At 46.0% G+C, this 24,945-nt stretch overlaps 1 protein-coding gene across 1 annotated transcript in view; it reads right to left on the bottom strand.

Annotated features, from left to right (window-relative positions):
* The window catches only part of ZNF541 (zinc finger protein 541), a 39,645-nt gene extending 17,324 nt beyond the window's left edge, over window positions 1-22,321 (bottom strand). The window contains exons 1-5 of the mRNA XM_074316184.1: window positions 22,230-22,321; window positions 21,069-21,216; window positions 11,404-11,808; window positions 4,897-5,140; window positions 1,321-3,160 (exon numbers count right to left, since the gene is read on the bottom strand). Of these exons, the coding sequence (XP_074172285.1) occupies window positions 1,321-3,160; window positions 4,897-5,140; window positions 11,404-11,710 (2,391 nt within the window). The 5' untranslated portion in view covers window positions 11,711-11,808; window positions 21,069-21,216; window positions 22,230-22,321. The remainder of the gene's footprint in view (window positions 1-1,320; window positions 3,161-4,896; window positions 5,141-11,403; window positions 11,809-21,068; window positions 21,217-22,229) is intronic.
* Between the last annotated feature and the right edge of the window lie 2,624 nt (window positions 22,322-24,945).

Raw genomic sequence — 24,945 nt, 5'->3', positions numbered from 1 at the left:
AAAGGATCTGAATAGAGACTGAACCAAAGAGGATACACAAATGGCCCATAAGAACATGAAAAGATGCTCAACATCATTAGTGACGAGGGCAATGGAAATCAGACCGTAATGAGAGACCACTGAAAACCCATCAGCATGGCCACCGTGAAGACTGGACAACAAGTGTCGGAGAGGATGTGGAGAAACTGGAACCCTCACACACCGTGGGTGGGAATGTAAAACGGTGCAGCTGCTGTGGAAAACAGTCTGGCAGGTCCTCAAATGGTTAAACACAGTTGCTATATGACCAGCAAATCCATTCCTAGGTATTTCCCAAGATAAATGAAAGCATATGCCACACAAAAACGTGTACACAAATGTTCACAGCAGCACTACTTACAATGACCAAGAAGTGGAAACAACCCACATGTCCAGCAGCTGCTGAATGAACAAACGTGATGTGACATACAGAGGAATATTACTCAGCCACCGAAAGGCAGGAAGCTCTGACACATGCCACACTGGGGATGAACTTTGAAAACATCACGCTAAGTAAAAGAAGCGAGTCACAAAAGGCCACGAAGTGTAGGATTCTATGGAGACACAGAAGGTAGATGCATGCTTGCAGGGTGCTGGGAGGGATGGAAAGATTTGGGGTGACAACTAAGAGTGGGGGGTTTCCTTTGGGAGTGAAAATGTTCTGGCAAAGAGTGGTGATGGATGCACAACCCTGTGAACATACGAAAAACCACAGAATGGCACACTTTAAAATGGTGATCAGATGGTATGTGGATATCAAAGCTGTTAAAATAAAAAAGGAAGAAAGGTCGGTATGGTGTGACAGGAAAGATGCTGGACCTTAGCACGCCAGCCCCTGCGCCCAGGACCTCGCAGGCACAGGGTGGGGAGGAACCAAGCTAACGCAGCAGCTGTGCAGCAGGGGCCGAGTGACTCACGAGCAGAAGATACGGCATTTCCCACAGGAAGACTGAAGGGAGAAGGAGCTCTACCTTTATGTCCTCTGAAGAATTCAGGGCGCAAATCCAAAAGGAAGCAAAGGGCAAAAAGAAAACAAGCAGAAAAAGCTTAGTGAAATAACAACATGGCACAAAGCACTTGCAACAACTCTGTAAATCCCTTGTTCTGGGTGTTTTTTTTGGGGGGGGGGGTGCGGTAATGGCAGGAACCACATGTCTGACCCTCCATGTCCCACTCTGTAAAACTGCGTCTGAGGAGTCACCGAGATTAAATCAAAGGCCTGTGCAACTAAGAAATGCAGAAACAAGTAAGGAACGAGGCTCTTGCCTCACGTGTGGTCACGTCCCACGAGAGACGTGGTACCTGGATTCTGTTGAAGATCGTCAGCTTGGACTTTGAGTCCCGTGGGGGGTCTGCTGGAGGCCCGGCCGATGAGAAGGAGGCCATGGCTACCTGGCTGGGAGAAGCCGCGCAGCACGTATCCATTTTCCCCTTGTCCTTCCGGAAGCCTGAGAGGCGCTGGGCCCTGGAGTGGCCGGAGAAGAGCCTGTAGCCTCCGCCCCGGGAGCAGGCCAGGCCCTTTTCACCTTTCATGGCCCCAGAAGCCGTGCCATTCTCAGCCTGGATCTGCTTCCCGGGGCCCTGGGCTCTGGGCAGGTCGTCCCCACCTAACTGGGTCTGCTGTGGGCCCCCGGGGGAGAAGATGTCCCCCAGGTCCAAGGTCCCTTTCGTGGATCTCAACTGCTTGGACAGAGAGATGTCTGGATTCCCGGAAGGGTCCAGAGATGCGGCTGTGAGAGACGCTGGGGTGGCGGTCACATTGGGTCCTCCTCTCACGTCCCACCTTGTGCTGCCGGGAGAGGCCTCTCTGGGGAACGTGGGCGTGGTTTTTCTCCTGCGGGCTGGGGATCCCTCTGGCTCCGGGTTTCCAGGGCCAGCATAGAGACAGTCCGGACTGGGTGTCAGCGGCGGCGGCTGCTGTGCCCACGGCCCCTGCAGTGGCTTTAAGGTGGCCTGCTTGCCCTCGGGCGCAGGCAGCTGGGAGGAAGCTGCTGCCACCTGCGCATGGGAGAAGATCCGATGGGATTTGGTGAACATCTGGAACACCTGCATCTGCTCGTGGCTCAGCAGAGACTCCTGCGACTTCAGGAACAGCTGCCGGAAGAGTGGCATGGCGTCCGACGGGAGCCCCCCTGGCTTCTGGACATCCTGCAGGCCAGGCTCCCCAGGGTTCTGCCACGGGAAGGCGTCGCAGTCAAACTTGCTCTTCTTGGAAGCCCAGGAGTCATCTTCTGCACCAGCACGTCTAGAGTCACCTAAGACCTCCGCGGGCGCCTTCAGGAGCGGGGGAGGGAAGGCTAGCACGTCCTCCGGACTGGGGCCTGAGCTGGGCGAGGGCTCCCCTGTGGGGGAGGTGCTGCTGGGCCCAGGGCCAGACTGGGGGCCCTCCCTGGACGGCACTGCAGGGGACTTGTGGAGCACAAACACATTGTTCTCTTTGCTCTTGGGGCAGCCTGGCAGGTTCCGGAGCCACTGGAAGTTGTGGCTGGATGGCTGAGAACTGGCAGGGACTGTCTGGCTCCTGAACAGAGGCAGGCAGGCAGGCAGGGAGCCACCCTCAGGCCAGCCCTCCAGGGGGGACAGGTCCGACTCAGCTGGGTCAGGGCCACCATTCTCTGCTGCCCTTGAGTGCACGGCTGTGAACACGTCAGTGGCAGGCTCCTTCCGTGGGGGACGAGGCTCCTCGGGCACCTCAGTGCCCAGGGTTCCTGGGGCTGCCAGGGTGCTCACGGGGTTGCAGGAGGACCCCGAAGAGGGCGGGCAGGGACAGGCCGCATTCCGCCCTTCGCTGCTGTCCGAAGGCCCTGCCAGAGCTGGGCCGGGAGAAGGGATCTTCTGGTGGACGATGCTGCTGACGATACAGCGCAGGAGGTCTCGGTTAGGTAAGAGGGAGCCTGGGGACCTGGCTTCCGGGGGCACCAGGGAGCGCAGGCCCCCGGGTGCCTGCGGACCGGCTGTCTCAGGGGCATGGGGGGAGTCCCCACAGGCTTCCTCTTCCGCAGGGGCTTCCTTCAGGACGCACAGACCGTGCTGTACCTCGCAGTGCCGGCGCAAGGAGCGGTAGTCGCAGTAGCTCTTGCTGCAGCCGGGCTCGATGCACACAAAGGGCTTGGTCTTCTGGTGGGTGAGCATGTGCCCAGTCCTGGAGCCACACAGGAGAAGACAGTTAGTGGCACTTGGCTCGGGCCTTCCACTGAAAGGATGCCAAGTGGGTCCCACAATCCAGAAACTGCCCTCAGCCCCCACTATGGTCAAAGCAATCTGGAAGGGGTGCTCCTCTCTCTCACCTTTAAGCAAACCCTTTATCTGAGGGGGAAAAAAAAAATCAAAGGAAGACAGGCCAGAGTTCCCCAAAGTGGGTTCCCAAGGAACACCAGTTCTCCAGAGTTGCTCCCCAAGGATTTGGGCTCAGCTGGCAAATCAGTTTTGGAAAAACACTCTGCATTCCTAGGAGGCTCACAGGGCACAGGAGCAAATGGAAAAAGCCACACAATAGATAGATAAAGGGGCATCTGTTCAACTTTCGATGTCTCTCAAACTTATTTGCCCACAGAACCTTTTTTTCAAATAGCCTGCTTCAGCATCTCTGAGAACCAGCATTCTGCAGAACGCACCGGGGGAAATGCTGACCAGGGACAGCCCTTCCTTCAACATAGAGTTCTGCTAAGGAGACAGCTACCTGGAACCCCCACCCTCCCGCCCCCCAGCCACAGCAAAAATAATTAACTGAAAAATTTACAGGTGCCCAATCAGTAAGAACTCTCTGGAAAACAGCCAATGTGCCTATAATTTCTGCAAATGTGAGTGGATACAAATATGTATTGCTTATATCATACTTATATCTACATTAGTATGTTATAAATATAAAGAAGCAAGTAAAATTACCCTCTGGGTTCCCAACAGCCCTACTCTGTCTGGACAGATCTAAATGTGGCACATGGGGTATGTCCAATAAATAATAAAGCCCTTCCACAAAGGTTGACTTTTGGACTTCATCTGAGGGAAGCAGCAGAGAAGGAATCAGGAAATCCCATTTCTAGCCCTGTTACCAACATGTGACAGGAGCAAATTACTTCCTTCCCTTGGGGTGGGGTAGGCCGAGAGGGTAAAGCGAAAGACGGATTAATCGGATTAATCGGATTAATCGAAGCCCTCAGCAAAGGTCAGGGGCGCTATAAACACAGAAGGGCTTGTCTCTCCTGAGAGTCTCTCAGTTTGAAAAATGTCTGTCTTTCCTTTCTCACTAGCAAGAAGCACTTATCATTTCCAAGATGTTAAGAACAAAGGGAGTTCTGCTCCTAACTCTTAGAATGGACTTTCTTTTTAAAATTAAGAGTTTAAAAATCAGTCAAGAGTTTTTTGTTGTTGTTGTTTTTTAAAGAAAGGAGTTAAAGAAAAACAAGAGTTAATGCTCCATTGATTTCCATGTTCTAGAAACAGGCATTTCAGAAACTCTCATGCCCCAAGTTCTCCCAACACACATTCCTCATGGGACACAGATCCAGTCTCCTCAGACACCCACCAGGGACTCGGACTATTTCCCCAAATCCCTCCATGTCAGAGTTGCCTCAGGAGGGAGCCATTATGTCTTTAAACCACAAGGGTCCCCGACACAAATCACAGCAATGTGTGAATTTGGTATGAATTTGGGGGCTCAGAAGAGTGACCCATCCAGGGCAATGTGCGCCCTGCCCCAGAGTGCTGGCAGTGTGAGAACGGAAGCTGAGGTGACACCCACCTGGGGAACATGGAGGTGGGAAAACCCAGCAGCGGGTAGAACAGGTTGATCTGGGAGGGGGTGGAAGAGACACAGCCACATGCCCACTCCCCACCAGCGCCCCCCACCAACAGATGTTTCCAGACCAGACTCCTACATACAGGTGGTCCTGACGCTTAAAGGCCTTGCTGCAGACTTTGCAAACGTGTTTCCTTTCCTGGCTGTGCGTGAGGTAGTGCTTGCTGAGAGAGCTGGCGCTGCTGAACACCTTCCCGCAGAGGCTGCAATCCAAAAGTGGGTTTTGAGGGGAAGTGTGCTGCCGCTTTCCTTTCCTTGCACTTCCAGAGGTGGCCCTGCCTCCTTCGTCAGCCTCGTTAGGCACCTTCAGAGCACCTGGGCCCAGGTCTAAACAGAGGAGAAAGCACAGGTTACAGACATCTGGAAATGAAGCAGCACAGCTAACGCGCTCCACAACTCAGAGCCACAGCACACTTGGGATGACTGGGCCAAGAACTTGCTACAACTTCAGCAGCTTTACTTGCAGAGAAAACAGGGTTCAGGACCCGGAGAGGGAGAGAAGGCACCCTGGTCAGTCTTGGTGCCACTGGGAGGGACAGGATGGCAGCAGTCTGAAGCTCTCCTAGGGCAAGGCAACCAACATGGGCGGGGCTTTGTGACGACACTGTCAACGGCACACTTGGAAGGGCAAGCCAGAAATATATAGCCCAACACCTTAGAAAAGTCTAAATCCTTTCTCCCAGCCAATTCGACTTTGGGGTTTTAAAATTATGGAAATAAATGTAGATTGGTACAAAGAGTTGGCCGCAAGGGAGTTAAGTGCAGCATGTTTTTCCTGGTGAAACGTTAGAAACAATCTAACATCTGACAAGAGGGCATGTAAGTGACTGCATTATAGTTTAAATGGTCTATGACACTTAAGCATTTAAGATAAAACTGTAGAAAAATATCCGATGACATGAAAGGATGCTCCTGCCACTGCCATACTACTGAGAAAAAAGCAGCCTATGGCAAAACAGAGCTGTCCTAGTCTTAGAAAAGGAAAAATAAATTTATTTAGAAAACAGAGAATGGATTGATTGACTGGTAGGATTATGGGTCATTTTTATTTTCCTCTTCTTGTGTATCTGCATTTTCCATGTTTCCTGTATCCCTTGGGTAAAATGATAAAAGGTATTTTGATGAATTCTGTCATGGGAGGAACAGGTGAAGGCACTGGGAATGTCCAGGTGGGAGAGGGGAGATGTCTGCAAATACCTGAAGTCCCAGCGTGTGAGGAGGACCACGCTGCTTCTGTCTTGCTCCAGGGCACAGAACTGGGTTTGGTGACTGGAGCTGATTTAAATCACTAGAAAACGTAAAAGTCATGGACATGGGGACTCTGCAGGCTCACTGCTGTGTTCCCAGCTCCTGGACTTCCCGTCCCGGCACTCGCAGGCACTCTATAACTGTCTGTTGGATGGATGAATCATGGGAGATTTTTTCCTACACCTTAGATTGGTCTTCAAGATGGATTAGACTGCCTCATGAGATGGCAAGTTTAGAAATCATCATTTACCTAGGATGCTGCAGAGGCGGGATCCCCGAATCCAACAGGCCAGGGAATGGGGAAGAGAGGGGGACTGCACTAAAGGACCCCAAATGCCCCTTCTCTGTGGCTAAGATGCAGCGTGAGAGACACAGCAAAAGGAACCAGAGTCTTGCTCCAATTCTGCCTCTGGCCATGGGCCAGCCGTCACTTAACTTGCCTGGTCTACATCTTCTTCATATGAGAAATGTCTATGATGAGTGGTCAACTGATTCCAACAGTTTAAATGAGGAAAAACAAGACTCCCTCAGGGGAAAGCCCTGGCCTTACTAAGTTACTTTTAAAATGCTCATTAAAGCAACTATTAAACTCAAAAACAGAATGTTGTTTTGAAAAATTGGCAAGGACACTGAGAAACGGGCAGTCACTGGCCCAGGAAGTTATTTGATCTTCCCAGAAAGTATGATAAGAGCTCCAAAACGGTGTATATTCTCGGACAGGCAAACCTACTTGGAGGAATGTGTTCAAATATTTAACCCAAAAGAAAACTCAATGTATAAAAAGTTGTTCACAGAAACACTACAACAGTCTAATGAGCAAGAATATGGTCAAACAATACAACGACCATTGAAGAGTCCACCTTTCATGTAAGAAAGCAAATGCACTAAGTTTTAAAAACTTCACATAGAGACAACCAAGATGGTGCAGTAGGTAAACGCTGTTTACCTTCTCTCGCAACCACTTCAAAATTACAACCAATCTACAAAACAACCATTATTGAGAATCACTTAAAATCAAGCTGAACTAAAGCCTTTCAACTAAGGACTTGCAGAAGAAGCCACCCAGACTAGTAAGAAGGGCAGAGACATGGAATGGGCTGGTCCCACACTCATGTGTGACCATTAAAGATCGGGAGGGATATTTCCGCTGTGGGGGTCCCTCTATCCCTAAAGGAGTAAGAGATCCCAGCCCCACCCCAGCCCAGGGTTCCAGTGCTGGGGAGAGAAGTCCCCATAATTTTCGGTTGTGAAAACCAGCGGAGATTGTGACTGAGACCGAGGACGGCTGCACTCCCAGGTGCTCCTCTTAAAGGGGCTGCACCCACACTTAGCCACTGACAGAATCACTCGCTCTGAGCTCCAGCTCTGGGGCAGCAGCTGGAGAAGCGGCAGGGACATATGGGGGTTAGAACTGAGTTATCTGGCTTGGGACTGGGTCTGGAGAGGCGGTTTTCTCCTTGACTGGGGAGCTGGCAGAGGCCATTGTTTCTTTGTTGAGCCCTTCCCCTTCCCAGGGTACAACACAGGTGGCTGCCATTTCTGAGTCTCCTCGGTTAGTTCGCCCTGCCCTGGTGATTTGAGACCTGGCCCCGCCCAACTTTCAAGCACACCCAGGCTGCTTCCAGTGGCTTTCTTGTGCAGACCACCTGCCTTGGCTCAAGCTGCACTTTCCTAGGGTCTCTCAGAGGTTCGTGGAACCCAGACAAGCAGCATCTGGCTTGAGTGTGTCCTGTATCTCTGGCTGAGCAGCCCTAAGCTGGCACAAGCGGCAGCCCAGCCTTGGTTCGCGGCTTGGCCTCTCAAGGTGCTTCCAAGCACAGCACGGGTGGCAGCCATCTGAGGATTTCTTTCTGGCTCCTGCTGGGTGGCCTGGGGTGGGGCATGGGCTGTGGCTGAAGTAGACATACAGCAGATTTCCTCCAAGGTGGTCCTGGGGCTGGTACCCCCAGTGGCCAGCTTCAAAATGAGCTGGAGCATCACCTAGCCGCCTCCAAGTACAACACACCCAAGGAGTGGACTGGGCAGGCACCAGAGTCCTGCTGAGGCAGCTCCTGCTCCGTAGGGTCAGCCCCTGCACAACAACTCCTCCACTGTAGTCAAGGCCAGTCCTCGCAACCAATGAGCCCAAAGGTCAGTCCCTCACATTGATGTGCAATTATCAACCAAGGCTCAACTGCAATAGTAGGGCACACACAACCCACACAAGGGACATGGCTCAGGTGACCAGAAAGACTGAGCCACTGAACCCCACAGGACACCTATTACATAAGGCCATTCTATTAAGGCCGGAAGACATAGAAGCCCTACCTAATACATAGAAACAAACACAGGGAAGCAGCCAAAGTGGGGAGACAAAGAAACATGTCCCAAAGAAAAGAACAGAACAAAGCTCCAGAAAAAGAACTAAGCAAAACGGAGATAAGCAATCTATCAGACGCAGCGTTCCAAACACTGGCTATAAGAATGCTCAGTGGTAGGCGGCCGGTTACCTCAGTTGCTTAGAGCGTGGTGCTAATAACACCAAGGTTGCTGGTTCAATCCCCACATGGTCCACTGTGAGCTGTGCCCTCCTTAAAAAAAAAAGTGCTCAATGATCTCAGGGAGAACTTCAACAGAGAGACAGGAAGCATAAAAATGGAGAATGAAAACCATAAAAAAGAACCAATCAGAAATAAAGGAAATGAAGAATGTATTACAGGAAATCACCAGTACATTAGATGAAGCAGAGGATTCAACCAGTGATGTAGAAGATAAGGTAGCAGAAAACACCCAACCAGAACAGGAAAAGAAAAAAGAATCCAAAAAATTGAGGAGAGTTTAAGGGGCCTTGGGACAATATCAAGCGTACCGACATTTGCATTATAGGGGTACCAGAAGGAGAAGAAAGCAAGGAATTGAAAACCTATTTGAAGAAATAATGACAAAAAACTTCCCTAACCTGGTGAAGGAAATGGACATACAAGCCCAGGAAGCAAAGAGAATCCCAAAGAAATAAATCCAAAGAGGCCCACACCAAGACATATAATTAAAATGCCAAAGGTTAAATACAAAAAGAGAATCTTAAAAGCAGCAAGAGAAAAGCAGTTAGTTACCTACAAGGGAGCCCCCTGTAAGACTGTCAGCTGATTTCTCAACAGAAACTTTGCAGGCCAGTAGTTAGTGGCAGGAAATATTCCAAGTGATGAAAAGCAACGACATACAACCAAGATTACTCTACCCAGCAAGGCTGTCATTTAGAATTGAAGCACAGATAAGGAGCTTCCCAGACAAGAAAAAGCTGAAGGAGTTCATCAACACCAAACCAGTATTACAAGGAATCTTAGAGGGACTTCTTTAAGATGGGAGGGGGGTTAAGGATGGGTGAAAGGGGAAAAGATTAAGAAGTACAAATTGGTTGTTATACAGTAGTCATGGGGATGTAGAGTATAGCAGAAGGACTATAGTTAACAATACTGTAATAACTAGATAAGGTGCCAGATAGGTACTAGATCTATCAGGGTGATAGATGGGAATGGGGTTGGGAGCAGGGCGAAAAAGGTGAAGGTGTTAAGAAATACAAATTGGTAGTGAATACAGTGTGGGGAATATAATCAACAATGTTGCAAAGATCATGTAAGATGTCAGATGGGCACTGGACTTATCGGGGGATCACATCATAGACTGTGTAGACGCCTGACCAATGTGCTATACACCTGAAGCTGAAGTAGGATAATATTGAATGTCAACTATAACTAAATATGTAGGTATATATAGTCACAGGATGTGGAGTACAACATAGGAAAGATAGTCGATGGTATTATAACAGCTATATAAGATGTCAGTGGGATAGCAGCTTGGGGGTGTGTTATCACTTTACAAGGGGTTTAAATGTCTAACTATTACATTGATTTGTACACCTGAAACTAATAAAAATTAAAAATTAAAAAAAAGCTTTATATAGAATTATACACTTAATACGCCTCTGCTAAACCATGTTTTCCTGAGTGATATCATCCATGTTTTAAAAAATCTACATGTGGGAGCCAGGATGGGATTTTTCTTGTTATTACTTTCCTTTCTAAGTTTTTTTTAATAAATATGTATTACTTTTATAATTTAAAAAGTCAATATAAGTGTATGTACTTATATGGACCTGAATTTAAGTTAGAAAAATGTAGCGTTAACAGTTAATGTTCACTGCATTCCTTTTTGTTTGTTTCAAGTTTAAAACAAAAGTTGAATGAATGATTTGTAACATTTGGGGAGGTGGTATACACAGACCCCTATGAAAATCTAGTGAAAGCTACAGTTTTTCTACCTAGCAAAATGTACACCTGTTTGTGCCACCAGCATTTTTCAGGTAATTTCTGTGGCCCGGGTGGAGAACCCCAATGACAGACCCCTGGCCCTGGCCCAGTGCCTATAACACTGCAGCAGTCCCGTGGATCTAGGATTTCATGTTCAGTCATCATTCCAGCCCTGTCTACTACATCTCGTGTGGAGTAGGAGCCTCAGAAAGGTTTCTTTTTAGCAAATCTTCAGGGCATTTTTTGTTATTCCCGTTACTATTAGTATCTGTTTTGCAGGGCTGTTTCAGATGTGGCCTTCTGCACACATGGTATGGTTATAAAGTAAAAGAGCTCTAGCTCAGTCAACCCATCTACACAATTTAACCCAAGAACCCATCAAGAGAGTTGAAAACAAAATTTGAATTTATCTTGTGGGGGAAGCCTAAAAGCAAACAAAAAGGAGATTTAACTATAGTCTTTGATATTCCGTTAGTTCTCCCTTTGCTCCTCCACTGAAGAGAACTTAGAATTGAATCAACGGACTGTCTGAAATTAATTCTAACAATATGGTGAAAATAACTAGAATCTCTTCAGTGCTTTACAGTCTACAAAGTGCTTTTATGTTCATTTCTTCGTCTGCTTCTTACTGCTGCTACCCTGGGGAAAACAGAGTGGATAGTATCATCCCCCCACTTTACAGGCGAGGACACTGAGGCTCAGGAAGGTTAGATAACCAAGAAGCAGATGGACAGGACTCCACCTCGTTCTGGAAATGTGAAAAGAGCCTCTGAGATGTGGTACTGGATAGGAAAGTCTCCCGTAAGCTCAAAGGTCTGCCCACACCACACATGAGATTAGGATATTCCCAAACACCCACGTTGCTCAACATTACTCCCTGACATCAGTATTCAGTTTCCTTGACTAGGAAGTCGGGCACAATTTCCAAGTGGACAAAGAGTAACTGCTCCCTATTCACCTGTGGAAGAGAGAAATTTTCTTACCCAACCCACACAGAACCAACCCCTAGCTTTCAAACAGCCTGCCAGGCCCTCGGGCCCAGGTGGACAGCCTCACCTTGTAAGGAAGTCTGAAATTCTGGGTCTGCATACTCCTCCAGCAGCTTCACGGAGTCACTGTCCTTCCCCGAGTACAGGGACAGGGCGTCAAGGTTGTCTTCCAGCACTTCGCTAGGCACATCGGGTGTTGGGAGGCTGGGATCCAGGTCCAGACCACTGAGGCCAGCATAGATCAGGTCTCGCGTGCTGGGACCCAGGTCCCGGTTGAGGGTGTCATTGCAGTTGAGTCCCTGGCTCTCGGAAAACGAAGGGAGATGCATCTCAGATGGAAGGGCTCCCTCATCCCCAAGGCCGTACTGGTCCATGGCTCTCTGCTGCCAGGTCTTGGCCAAGAGCTACTCTCCAGATAAGCAAAAGTGCATACGGAATCAGGGGGTAGAGAGCTCTTGGTGGTGTTTAATTCCTGAAAATGAACGAGGAGAATCAAAATCATAAGATGGCAACACAGTGTGGTGGATAGAACATGGACTTGGAATTCAAACAGACCTGTTCTGGGTCTTTTTGGTGCCATTTAATAGCCATTTGGCCCTGGGCAAGTCACTTAAGCTCCACGAGCCTCAGTTTCCTCATCTGTAAGTTGGGTATAAGAGCACTTCCATCATAAGGTGGTTGTAAGGAATAAATGAAAGGATTTCTGGCAACATGGTGGACTAAACCGACCTCTTTCTCCAGGTATAAAACAAATAGAAATATGAGAAAAGATTATTTTTACTACATAGCCAAGCTCAAGAGACAGGTAACGCCCTATCACTACCACCAAAAGTGCCAGCAGCAGAGAGAAAACTCAAAGCCAAGTCAGCCCAAGGGGAAAATCAGACTCAGATACAGGGCCTGGAACTGTCATCCAATATGGCGGCCACTAGCCACATGTGACTGTGAAGCACTGGAAATGTGACTGGCCGCAAACTGAGACATGCTATGAGTGTAAAATACGCACTGGATTTGGGAGACTTAGTATAAGAAATGATACGTTTTTACATTGATTACATGTTACAATGATAATATTTTGGATATAGTGGGTTAAATAAAGCATATTATTTAAATTAATTTCATCCACACCTTTTATTTTTTAATCTGGCTATTAGAAAATTTTAAATTATATATGGCTCATAGTATATTTCTATTAAAGAGCATTACCCTGGAGGCTGGGACCTGGGGTCATAATGGACACATGGAAAAAGGACACAGGGCCTTGAATTCACAGGAAATGGAAACCTGGGACCCTGGAAGAACCATGCCCTCCACAGGAAAACTAAATAAATGAAAAGAAAAACTGCACACAAGCCTAGAGAAGCATCCCAAGAACTAGAAAACAATAAGACAATGGGAGACAACAAAACCTAGCATAAGAAGAGGTCAGCATGCAACAAGAACAAACATTTTTAAAAAGAAACAAATGGAACATCTAGAAATGAAAGACATTTAAATTAAAAACTCACCAGAGGATTAAACAGCAAATTAAACAGTGCTGAAGAGAGCAATAATGAACTGGCAGAGCATCTGAGGAATTCAGCATGGAGAGATAAAGAAATGGAAAATATCAACGAGAAGTTGAAAAACTACGAATGGAGAAGCAAATGCAAATGTCTAACATATGCCAAACAGGGGTCCCAAAAGGGAAGAGGAGAGAATGTAGGAGAGACAGTATCTTCAAGAAATAATGGTGGAGAAATTCCCAGAACTGCAGAAACACATGAATCCAGACTTAAAGATATGGTTCTCGAAGATACATGGTTAATATTCACCAAGCATTGCAAAGCCAGGCCAGGATAAATAAAAATGAGTTCACTCCTCAATACGGAGCAGTAGAATTGCAAAACACTAAAGGCAAAGAGAAAACCCTAATACTACCAGAAAGATGGTCTACAAAGGGTTGACGACCAGCCTGATGGAGAATTCAACAGAAATGCGTCTGGAAGACAAGGATTAACACCATCAGCAGACAAAGGAAAGGGGAGAGTCGGCGCAGAACTCAACGCAGGAAAACTAGTGTTCAAGAGGGAGCAATGCAAACTTTTTCAGACAAGGCCTAAGAGTTTACCTCATAGATCTTGGCTCAAAAACACTACAGGTCTTGAATCATTTGGAAAAAAGAAAGAGATAATGATTAACTTCAGAATTTAAGTATGCACACTAAAAGAATCTAAGTGTAACTACCAAGTGAAAAGGAAACAACTCTGCAACATCTAAACCAGCAGAATTTATTCCCAAAAAAGAAAGAGAGAAAATACTCAAATTAGAAATTAAAGAGAGGACATCACTAGTGACCTTACAAAAATAAAAAGGATTATAAAGAAATATAATGAACATTCACATGCCAACAAATTAGGTCACTTAGATAAAAACAGATGCATTCCTAAAAAGATACGAATTACCAAAACTGAACTCAAGAGGAAATAGACTATCTGAATATACCTAAAAGTAAAAGGATTGAATTAGTAATATTAAAACTTCCCACCACAGAAACACTATTGGAACATGGAAAACAGTCAAAAGGTTTACAGCGATCAAGAGAATGCTTATCAAGAAAAAAGTGAGGGGTGGCTGGTTAGCTCAGTTGGTTAGAGTGTGGCGCTAATAACACCAAGGTTGCCGGTTTGATCCCCACGTGGGCCACTGTGAGCTGAGTGACATCCAGTAGGAGAGCCCTGTGCTGTGGCATTTTAACTCCCTGCCCCCCAGCACAGCAGAGGTTTTGAAGGAGGGAGCAGAGAGGATCTTGTTCTCAAAGAACTGAGGTTCTCTGTCTTAACCTGTCTGTAGCTGCTGAAAGTCTAACACAAAGGTCTTGCCTTTATTTTGCCTAACCTGGAACTCTCTCAGGGCAGAGTAGCTATTGGGGGAGGGAGCATTTGTTGAAAACATTGAAGGCAATGAACCAGTCGCTACAGCCTGGGACAAAGGATATTAACTGGGGCCAACAACAGATACGCCCCTGAAAGCCAGGGAGGAAAGGCTGGAGAGTAGGATGCCTGGGGGATAAGGGCTTTGAAAGGCTTCCACAATAGGGTAGCAGTTTCTTACAACGTTAAACATGGTCTTACCATATGATCCAGCCATCATACTCCTAGGTATCTACCTCAATGAGTTGAAAACCTATGTCCACACAAAACCCACACACAATTGTTTATAGCAGCTTTATTCATAACTGCCCCAAACTGGAAGCAACCAATATGTCCTTCGATAGGAGGATGGATAAACAAACTGTGGTACATCATACAACGGACTATTATTCAGCACTAAAAAGCAAGAAGCTCTCAAGCCATAAAAAGACATGGAGGAACCATAAATGCATATTGCTAAGTGAAAGAAGGCAGTCTGAAAAGGCTATATATTGTATGATTCCAACTATATGACATTCTGGAAAAGGCAAAACTACAGAGACTATAAAAAGATTGGTGGTTTCCTGGGTTCTGTATGATACTGTAATGGTAGGTACATGACATTATACATTAGCCAAAACCCACAGAACTACACAACACAAAGAATGAACCCTAATGCAAACTGTGTACTTTAGTTAATTAAAAAAATAAATTTTAAAAAAACCTTCTACATATTTCAGGGAAGCTAGAAGGCCATGTGCCCAGGGCAGGTGTGTATGCTCAGGAAAGGCCTTTGAAAGCTCTAAGCTCTCACCTTTGGCTGACCTTCATTCTGTGCAAGCAGGAAGTGAAGGTGAAGGTTGTAAACTGTCCGCTGAGTATCGAAGGTGTGTCCCCACACTCACACAGAGCCCAGCTGAATAGACTGGGAGATTTTTGTTTTCCTCCGGGCGTTTAAGGAACAGAGACTTCACTGACCACACATGACAAAGAATACAGTCTTTATAAATACCAGGGATGCCAAAAAAATGGATACAAGTGGACACTTTGGTCAACATTGCTCAAGCAGTTGTTCGCCATAATCAGAAGTGTCTGGACGCTGATGGGAACCACTTTGAGCACCTCTTGTAACTGCAGAAATCAAATGTGACTTGTATTCATCTTCTGTTATTGGTGTATATTGAATATTACCATTTTAATAGTTTTCCTTTCTGAAAATGTGTATATATATTTTTGGCACCCTTTGTATAGTCTACAGAAGTCACTAAACAATTACAACTCACAAGGCACAGCAACAATAAACCCTGGAGTGGGAATCTGATTCCCGGAATCACACATTATAATATTCAAAATGTCCAGTTTTTCAACAAAAAAATTACAAGTTATATAAACAAACAAAGTATTCCCCTTTTAGAGGGCCATCCATGTCATACAAATGGAATCAAACAATATGTGGCCTTTTGTGTCTGGCTTCTTTCACTAAGCACAGTATTTTCAAGCTTCATCCACATTGCGCCCTGTACCATTACTTCATTCCTTCTTATGGCTGGATAACGTTCCATTGTCTGGTTATACCACATTTTCTTCGTCCATGCATCTGTCTGTCGATGGGCATTTGGGTTGTTTCCATTTTTGGCTATTATGAATAATTCTGTCCACACCTAGACATTTAATAAATGCTTGATGACTCCCTGACAGCAAATCTAGTGGATCCTGGAATAACTGGAGTTGGGGCCTATATTCCTAGGCTGTCGGTTTCTACTGTTTTTAAACTTTTCACGTTGAGATGTAATGGAACAGCTGCGTCCTCAACACCTGCATCTCACATTATGCATCTACCTGCGTGTCTGTAGGGAGCTCAAATGAAAAGTTGAATACAGGTCCACAATCCTGTACTACAACTCTGGGATCCAAATGAGTTTCAGAATTCAGAATTTGGTGGATTAAGAAAGGTAAATCCATGCATACGCCATATTTTAAGTAGCTCCCCTGGAGTCCGGGGCAGCACCTGGTAACTAAACCATTACTTCTGCATCGATACCTATGCCTACTCAGAGACAATGGAATAAATAAAGACTATAAAGAGCAACATGTGAGTTCAGGTTTGGCCACCAAATGAGGCTTGAGACACCTCAGCATTCTCAGAGATTTGGGGGTTTCCAAATTGCAAAGAAGTGGGAACGATTAAAATTTACATTCTGAGGCAAAATGAATTTGTCCGCCAATTCTCAAGTGTCTTCTACAGTACTGCTATGAACAGTTTCCAGTATTCCAAGGGGAAAGAAACCATCTCTTTCTTCATCTCCCAATAATTAAAATGAGCGAATAAAATACAAAGCATTATTTAAATGACTATAAAGCAGTATTTTATAAAATAATTAGCATTTCTCCTTGTCAGGTATCACACCAAGTACTCCACATGCATTAATTAACTTCCTCCTCACAACAACCCAGAGGCCAGTTCCATCATGACGTCCATCTTGCAGAGGAGGACAGGGACTCTGAGATGCGGAGTAACTGGTTCAAAGGCACATCCCTCACAAGTAGTTGAGCCAGACCTTGAACCCAGATATTTTGACCTTAGAGCTCGTGCTCTTACCCAAGACACAGTGCCGACTACCTATAAAATCTGTAGACTGCACTGTGACATTAAACCGAAAAACAAAAAAGGTGGCGGGTGGAGCAGGGTGGGAGACAGAAGGTCTCTGAATTCCCCAAATGCCCAATCACTTGCTTTCCAACATCCTCTCATAGACCAGAGAACTAACTGGTCTGGTCACAACCTCAGGCAGGCTGATCACACGTCCAAAGGCCACGCTTTGATGTTTACACCCTTCTCCAGAGAGTAAAGCAACTGCCCCCCTCAGCCAATATTGAACCCGCTCTTGTTCTGTCAACAGATCAACTCAATTCAATAAGTTTTAGCACCTTCTGTGTACGGAGCTCCCTGCTGGTCCCTGCTGTGGGGCAGGGTTTGTTGTCCCCTGGAACCTTGTAAACATTCCCAAGGGTCCAAATATTCTTTCCAAGGATGTTATAATTTTGTCTTTTCATTTTTGAAAATAACCTCAAAGAAGAAAGTCAGTCTTTCTGGATTATTGGATTACCACTTTAAACCCAGTACTACCATTTGTTTTCAATGCCAAGGGTGTTTATAATTACACAAATGCCAAAAAGGACTATTTTAATTGCCACATGCGACTGAGAAGAGGATAGAGATGGATTTAGTTCATAATAATGCCTTTGAGCCCTACTAAAAGCCAACAGACATCATGGTACAAATGGAGATTTTGCTGCCGTTCAAACAGAGAAAAGGGAAGGGAGAGCTCAGATACCACAGGGCCTGCTAAGCCCAAAAGGGCCCAGGGTGGCAGTCTGCAAAGATTTTATTTCAAGGAAGCACTTAAGTGTCAGCAAAATAGCACCCTGCTCATTAATGTTTGTAATTGGAATTGCATCGATTTGGTTGCTTTGTTCGTATTTAATTTGCAAACTGATGTTGGCTCTATGGTGGCACAAGAACTGTAAGCTTTAGGAATGGCTGCCTCGTTGTATCATCATCTACGTATGCCTTGTTTAATACTTTAAAAAACAATTTAAGCCAACACAAGGTATCCAAAGCAATTTTAATTTTTTTCTTTTATAAAAGGCCCGTCATCCCAGGACTGGTAGGAGTAGGAGAAAGGGTTTCTCCTGTGAAATGCTACAACCTCTTGGGAAAGCAATGTGCCATTCAGCTCTACACTACAGCATGAAGTCCACAATTAGGTAAACGATATTTACTGTGGCATTGTTTGGAGGAAAGGGGATAAACAATCTGAATATAGCTACTTGCTCTACAAAGCTATTTTATTTGGCTTGCAGTAAATTTAAATATTTTTCAATTAGTTATCAAGTCGAGTTTTTTTGGCCAGAGCATCACCACCCAAAAGAACTTTCTGTGCTGGTGGATGTGTTCTAAATCTGCACTGTCTAATGACAGTTTCTAGTCACACGTAGCTAATGAGCACCTAGAAATGCAGTTATAGCGACTGGGAAATGAAATACTTTATTTAATTTTAATTAAATTTAAAATTACATCGCTACAAGTGGCCAGTGGCAGCTCTAGAGATTTCTCATGAAAGGCTTTCCAGCTTCTACTATTTAAAAACCTGGGGGAAGAAAATCTGAGGATCTGTCAACACTGAGTCCACATTTTTGCAAAACAACAACTGGCTGGAGCTGAGAAGCCGCAGCTGCCTTTAGAAGGAGCCCGTGCGCTCCAGTTTGCCACCATTCCCCACCACTCCCTATCCCCCCCCACACACACTCATTTATATGCCCTGCCAGGCCTCTGGAGACAGCTGAGTTTAGGACCCTGACCTGTGCAGGAAAACCTTCACCAACGTCTCTTTACTCAGCTCTACCAAATGAAACCCTTCCAAGCAGGCCTATACGCCCCTCTGCTATAGTTAATGCTCCCGACATAACAAAGCCTGAGATTATTTCTCCCTCCTCAGAACTCTGATGAGCACTTGGCTGACAATTCACTTAACACTTATCCCAAATGGCCTCGGAACTTAATTATCTTTCGGGTTCTTCTATTTTCCCCAGACGACAATACAAGCACTAGGGTGGCTGTGACTCCGCCTTATGTGTCTATACTTCGCAAAGCATCTTGCCCAGCACAGAACTCTGATCAAAAAGGCTCTCAGCATCAATTTCATTGACGAGTGACAGGATTCCATTGTGACACCTCCTTTCCTCTTTGAAAAGCTCCAACCTGTTGTTATGCCAGCCTTCCCCCCCCCCAAGTGCCACCTTTTCCTGTCCCTCTCTGCATTAATGTTACCAAGGAGACAGTGGTCAGTCCTCTGAGTAACACCAGGTCGTTGGGAGCTAGGAAACAGGAGAGACACGCAGCTTTTTCCCCCGAGCTGCACCAATTGTTTCCCTATTTTCCCACTCTAAACATTATTGTAAACTGTAGGCTATTATTGTAAACTACACAGTGCTTTCTTACATTGGAATAATTGCCAACACTTCTTTTTTTTTTTAATTGGGGAGATTTCAACTAAATATGTGGTTTCTGGCTTCTCTCGAAAATTATTAGATTTGATATTCCCTGATAATTATCAATAGGATAGAGCTGAGGGACAACTGCCATCTCTGGGTAGGGTTATGGCCTCCAGTTCCCAGAGTCTTCACTTATCTTTCCATCTGGCCCCTATCATAATCATCATTATAATAATAAGGGTAGCAGCAAACATTTATCGAGGCTTTTCCATATGCCAGGCACTACTGTAATCATTTACATACCAACTCATTTAATTCCCACAATACCCCTTTGCATGACAACCCTATTTTACAGATGAGGTAAAGCCCAGAGGAGTTAAATAACTTGCCCCAAATCAAGGTTAGGATCCAACCCCAGGTAGTATGACTTCCAAGCCCTCACAGTTAGTCACTTCACTCTGCTATGACTCCACACTTGAGACTGGACTCCTGCCCTAACTCTACAACTATATTCTTACGCTGAAAATCAAGGGAGACTGCCACGTCCTGCCATGTAACCACTATGTAATTTTAACCAGAGGTTAACTCATTTCTTCTGATCTCTCAGAGAAAGACATGGAGGAATCAGAAGACTACGATTGTACCTTTCAGGGAATATTCTTACATAGAATTAACTAAGTGAGGAATAGAGACATCAAAGTGTCTCACTCCAAAAGCAATCCTAACAAAAAATGCAAATAAGCATTAAAATGTACAATAGGAGTTTTCAAAGTGAGGAGGGTGTGGAGGAGCCTGGGGTCTTTCAGGAAGTCTGCAAGGTCAAAACTATTTCATAGTAATATGCAGATGTTATCTGCCTTTTTTAGTTTCAGTGAAACTTTCCAGAGGCTACAGGACATATCTCAAGAAGCTGAATGCAGATGGAGATCTGAGAATCCAGATAACTCTAAAAATGTAAAACAATGCCACTGTTTGTTTTCTTTCTTCTTTTCAAATTCTCCGTAAATGTTTTGTTTTTTGAAATATACTTTTAATAAAAATGTCAATTATATGACTATATAATGGACTTACTATTGCTATTTTAAAATAAATAAATATTTTTAAAGTTTATTAGTTTGAACTTCTAAATACAACGAATATCAGCAGACATAGTTCACATGCACGAAAGCTCTCTGGGGTCTTCTGTGAGTTTTAAATGTAAAGAGGTCTTAAGATCAAAAAGTTTGAGAACTGCAGCTCTAAAGAGAAAGGTTCAACATGTACCCAACTGGGTATTTATCTGTGTATGTGTGTCTACCACAATGAGAATTCCAAAGTCAAACATTCCCAACTGGTGGCCAGCAGGCTCTGTAAGGACCCCACACTGTCTCTAAATACTTATTAAATTCGTTGTCAGTATTTAAAAACCAAAAGGTTTTACATAACGAGTGTTCTGGTATCTTCTTAAAAAAAACCTCAGTTCTGGCAATATTGTCCTGGCATTTCCACGTGCCCATTTCCACTGGCTGGCATCACTTAGATGGTGCACAGGATCTTTGTCTTTTGCTTTAACTCTAGGTCTTTAGCTGCCCTGTAGTTATCTTAAGTTGCTACTTGGAGCTAGAGAAGGAAACAGCATTTTTTTTTGCAATAAACATGAAACATACATCAATCTAATATTCCTCCAGAGAGTCAACATGCAGGATAAATAACCCTTTTCCTTATGTGACTTCCTGAAGCAGCAACTGGTAACGGTGTCCCCTTTGGTACAGAGGCTATTGGGTCAGTTAGAAACCCTTTTGAGAAAGAAAGGAGTCCATCTGACAAAGTGGGTGTCTTTGGACAAGTGCAAAGGGAGGAAACTCACCAGGAGAGGAGCCAGTGAGTGAATCTCCAGAGAACAGGAAGGCCCAGGTTAGGCCCCACAGGGAGGGGAGTTCAGGTGACAGACTGTTGGGTATTTTTCCTGGAATGCTAGGTGGTAAATTCAGGACATTCAGCCAACTTCTTTCGCCCTAAAAGCAGGTGGTGGAAAGGAAGGGGCAGTCAGATCATAGGTCCCCAAAGAAACAAAGACACAAGTGTGAAGTTGGGGGAGACGGACAATATTTGGAAGGAAGAAAGCAATTCTAAACTGGAGTGATCTAGGTGGAAAAAGGGGTTTTGATGTTAAGGGAAAGTTATTTTTCCTTTCTTTTTTAATTTTTTCCCCCTGAGAAGGGACCTGGAGGGTTCTGCTTGGAGAAACCTAATTGGGGTGGAAATGGTGATGAAAAGGGATTTTTGTTAGAGAGGTGGGGAAGAGGGTTGAAAAATAAATACTAGATGAGAGAGAAACTGGAAGGACTGAATTGGTCTGTTATTAGTGAAAAGGTATTTGGTGGGAAGAAAGGGTTTTTGCCAGAAAGTGATCCTGAATGGAGGAAAAACTAGGAAAGAAAAAAATATTTTTTTTTTGCTAGAGGAAGTTCCTAAAAGGAGGGGAAGGGCAATTAAGGAAGACAGAAGAGATTTTTGTTTTTGCTAGATGATCATAAAAAGAAACAAATCTGGATCCTCTAACAAATCTGGGACAATTCAGAAGGAAAGAGGATTTTTAGCAGAAGAGGCCTGGAAGTGGAGGATGAATGCAAGTTGGGGATGCAGAAAGCGCGAAGGTCGGGTAGGGCCGCGGCGCGAGCTGTGTTGCTGCGAGGGAGCAGTTGGAGCCTGAGGGGGTGGGGTAGGAAAGAAAACGGGGTGCAGTGGCCCAGGGGCCCCTGAGGACAGTCTTCTCCAAGGCGGAAAGGGCTGCGGGGGTGCAGCGGGTCCCGGAGCTGTTGGGGTGCAGAAAGTGCGTGCGTGACACGGGATGAAGGGTGCCAGCCGCGCCTGCAGCGCCCCTCAAATGGGAGATGGCCCTCCCAGAAAGAAATACATAAAGGAATTAGATTTTAAAAGGTGGGAGGGGGTTAAAATCGAGGAAGGGGTGGGAAGGAGGAGGTAGAGAGAAAGGATAGGGGCAGGGGCAGCAGCAACCGGGTTTTACCCGCCCCCGGGGGCTCGCGCGCCGGGCCTCGCGCCTCTTGGGTCTCCCAGCGGCCTCCCGCCCGCCGAGCGCCGCCGGCTGGCCGGGCGCGCACGCGCAGCCCAGCTCGCCCCCGGAGCGTCCTGCGCACCCGGGGCGCGTGCCTGGCGCCGCCCAAAGCGATAGGCGTGCGCCTCGCGCCACCCGGGCCCCCAGCGCGTGCCGCTGGGCCGCGCCGTCTTGGTGGCTCTTCGACAGCCGCTGAGGGGCGGGGCTTGGTGAGGTCAGGTTACCGGCGGCGGCGGGAAAGGAGGCGGTTGGTCGCCATTTTGAGAGGAGGGCGGTTGAGGGCGGGAGAGGATGAAGGCGGGACAGGAGAAGGGCGGCGGGGGTAGGGGCCGGTTCCCCACGACTCACACACCGAGGCGGGCGTCCAGTGGCTGTGGCCATTGTTCCTTGAGGGCGACGTTAGAACGCAGCGCGTGGGAACTCGGGCAGTGGCCGCTCTGAGCTGGGGTTCCGCGATGGAGGGGTGTGAGAACAGGGGCCGACCTCACAGGGTCGTGGGGCCCCAGTGAGGCAGCCCCGCTGCCTCCACGTTCCGAGGAGGACGTGGCCCCGGCAGGAGCCACCGACACCTGCCCTTCAGTGATTGGGAAGACATGGGGCTGCAGAGCCACAAAGGAGGCGCGAGCTGCGCCACCTTTCTTTTGGCAAACACCGTCTGTGGGTCCAGTTCTGGGCGGAGGAAGAGGACACTGGGAAAAGCAGTGGCCGAGGGTGCGGACTGGTCAAGGAGTTTGCATCCTGGAATAACTTACGTGGGGAATTCATTCCTTAGAAATTGTACACTGAAGATCTATGGTGACAAAAATGAAATTAATGGTTAACGGGATGGGACTGGGGATGGACTGTAAACTGGCAGGAGGGGATCTGTTTGGGGCGATGGAAATATTCTAAAAGTAGGTTATGATGGTGGTTGCACAACGTGGTGAATTTACTAAAAGTTGTTGGATTATACACTTAAAATGGGTGACTTTTATGTAAGTTACACCTTGATAAAGTTTTTTTTAAGATTTTATTGGGGAAGGGGAACAGGACTTTATTGGGGAACAGTGTATACTTCCAGGACTTTTCCAAGTCAAGCTGTTGTCCTTTCAATCTTAGTTGTGGATGGCATGGCTCAACTCCAGGTCCAGTTGCCTATTGTTAATTGCAGGGGGCAGAGCCCACCATCCCATGTGGGAGTGGAGGAGTTGAATGGCAATCTTGTGGTTGAGAACTGGTGATCCAACCAACTGAGCCATCTGGCCACCCAGGAGCTGAGTGGCAGCTCATTGACTTCATTCTATTTGCAGAGGGCACAGCTCACTGGCCCATGTGGGAATTCAACCACCGGCAGCCCGGTTGCCCAGAGCTCGCGCTCTAACCAACTGAGCCACCTGTCCCTCCATTTTTGTTGTTGTTGTTGTTTTGTTTTTTGTTTTTCAGTTGGTCCCGGGGGTAACAGCAGAGAGGAAGGAGCAGGAGAAGGACTGGCATTCTCCTCTTGGATTCCTTCATTCAGCAAATACTACTTTCTGTTCTGGTTAGACATACAGCAGTGTCTGAGTCAGACAGACATCCCTGATCTAGCTTCTCTTCTAGAGCAGCGCAGTTCAATAGAAATATAATACAAACCCCAAGTGCCAGCCACCTAATTTTGCATTTCTTAGTAGCCACGTTATTTTTTAAGGTTAAAAAACACAGTGAAATTCACTTTAATAACACTGTCTTTAACCCGAAATGTTCTTTCAACATATAACCAATTTTAAAAAATTAAATGAGATAATTTACTTTTTGGACTCTTCAAAATCTGGTGTATTATTTACATGCACAGGACATCTCTATCAGATCAGTCACATTTCAAGAGCTCCATAGCCACATGTGGCTCTGGGACTTGACAGCATACATCTGCTGGGAGATAGGCAAATCCACTTATAATGCGATGTTACATTTATTGAAAAATAAAGGGAAGAGGATAGAGAGAGGATGCTATTTTATAGAGGTCAGTAAAGGCCTCTCTGGTGAGGAGGTTACACTGAGTAAAGACCTGAAGGAAATGAGGAAGGGACCTACAAAAAGACCTGGAGGAAGAGCAAGTGCAAAGGCTCTGAGGCAGGAAGGTGTAGGGCCTATTTGAAGAACAGCAAACACCAGTGTGGCTAGAACCACGTGAGTAAAGGAAAAAGTAAATTAAAAATATTGAGTTTCAGCAGTGTGATCTGTACCCTTGATGGAGGAAATGAGGACCCTGGCCACTAGGTAGATGAGTTTAAAGAACAGCGTTTAAGCTCCTGAAATAAATTGACATCTTTCTGCCCTTTGACAAACACTGAACACTTGATGGACAGCGACAGAAGATACTTGCAACACATAATACAAAGAGCATTCAGAAAATATTCTAAAGTCTACAAATTAATGTGACAACCCAATAAGAAAAAGAGTAAAAGATATGAAGAGGCACTTCATACAAGAGGAAACTTATGAAAAGAGGCCCAACCACAATAACAAGGGAATGCAAATGAAAACCACAGATACCATGTCACACCTACCAGTTTGGCAAATTTAAAAAAAATTTTCTATCAGGTGGATCAAGGGGAACGCATATAATACTGGTAATGCGTAAAATTGGAGGTCACGTTGGAGAACAAATTTGACTTCTTGAATAAAATGAAAGATGTAATTGGCTCTAGAG

Source organism: Rhinolophus sinicus, linkage group LG11 (assembly GCF_036562045.2).
Source record: "Rhinolophus sinicus isolate RSC01 linkage group LG11, ASM3656204v1, whole genome shotgun sequence".
Classification (NCBI taxonomy): Eukaryota; Metazoa; Chordata; class Mammalia; order Chiroptera; family Rhinolophidae; genus Rhinolophus; species Rhinolophus sinicus.
This window is presented reverse-complemented; position numbering and strand designations above follow the sequence as displayed.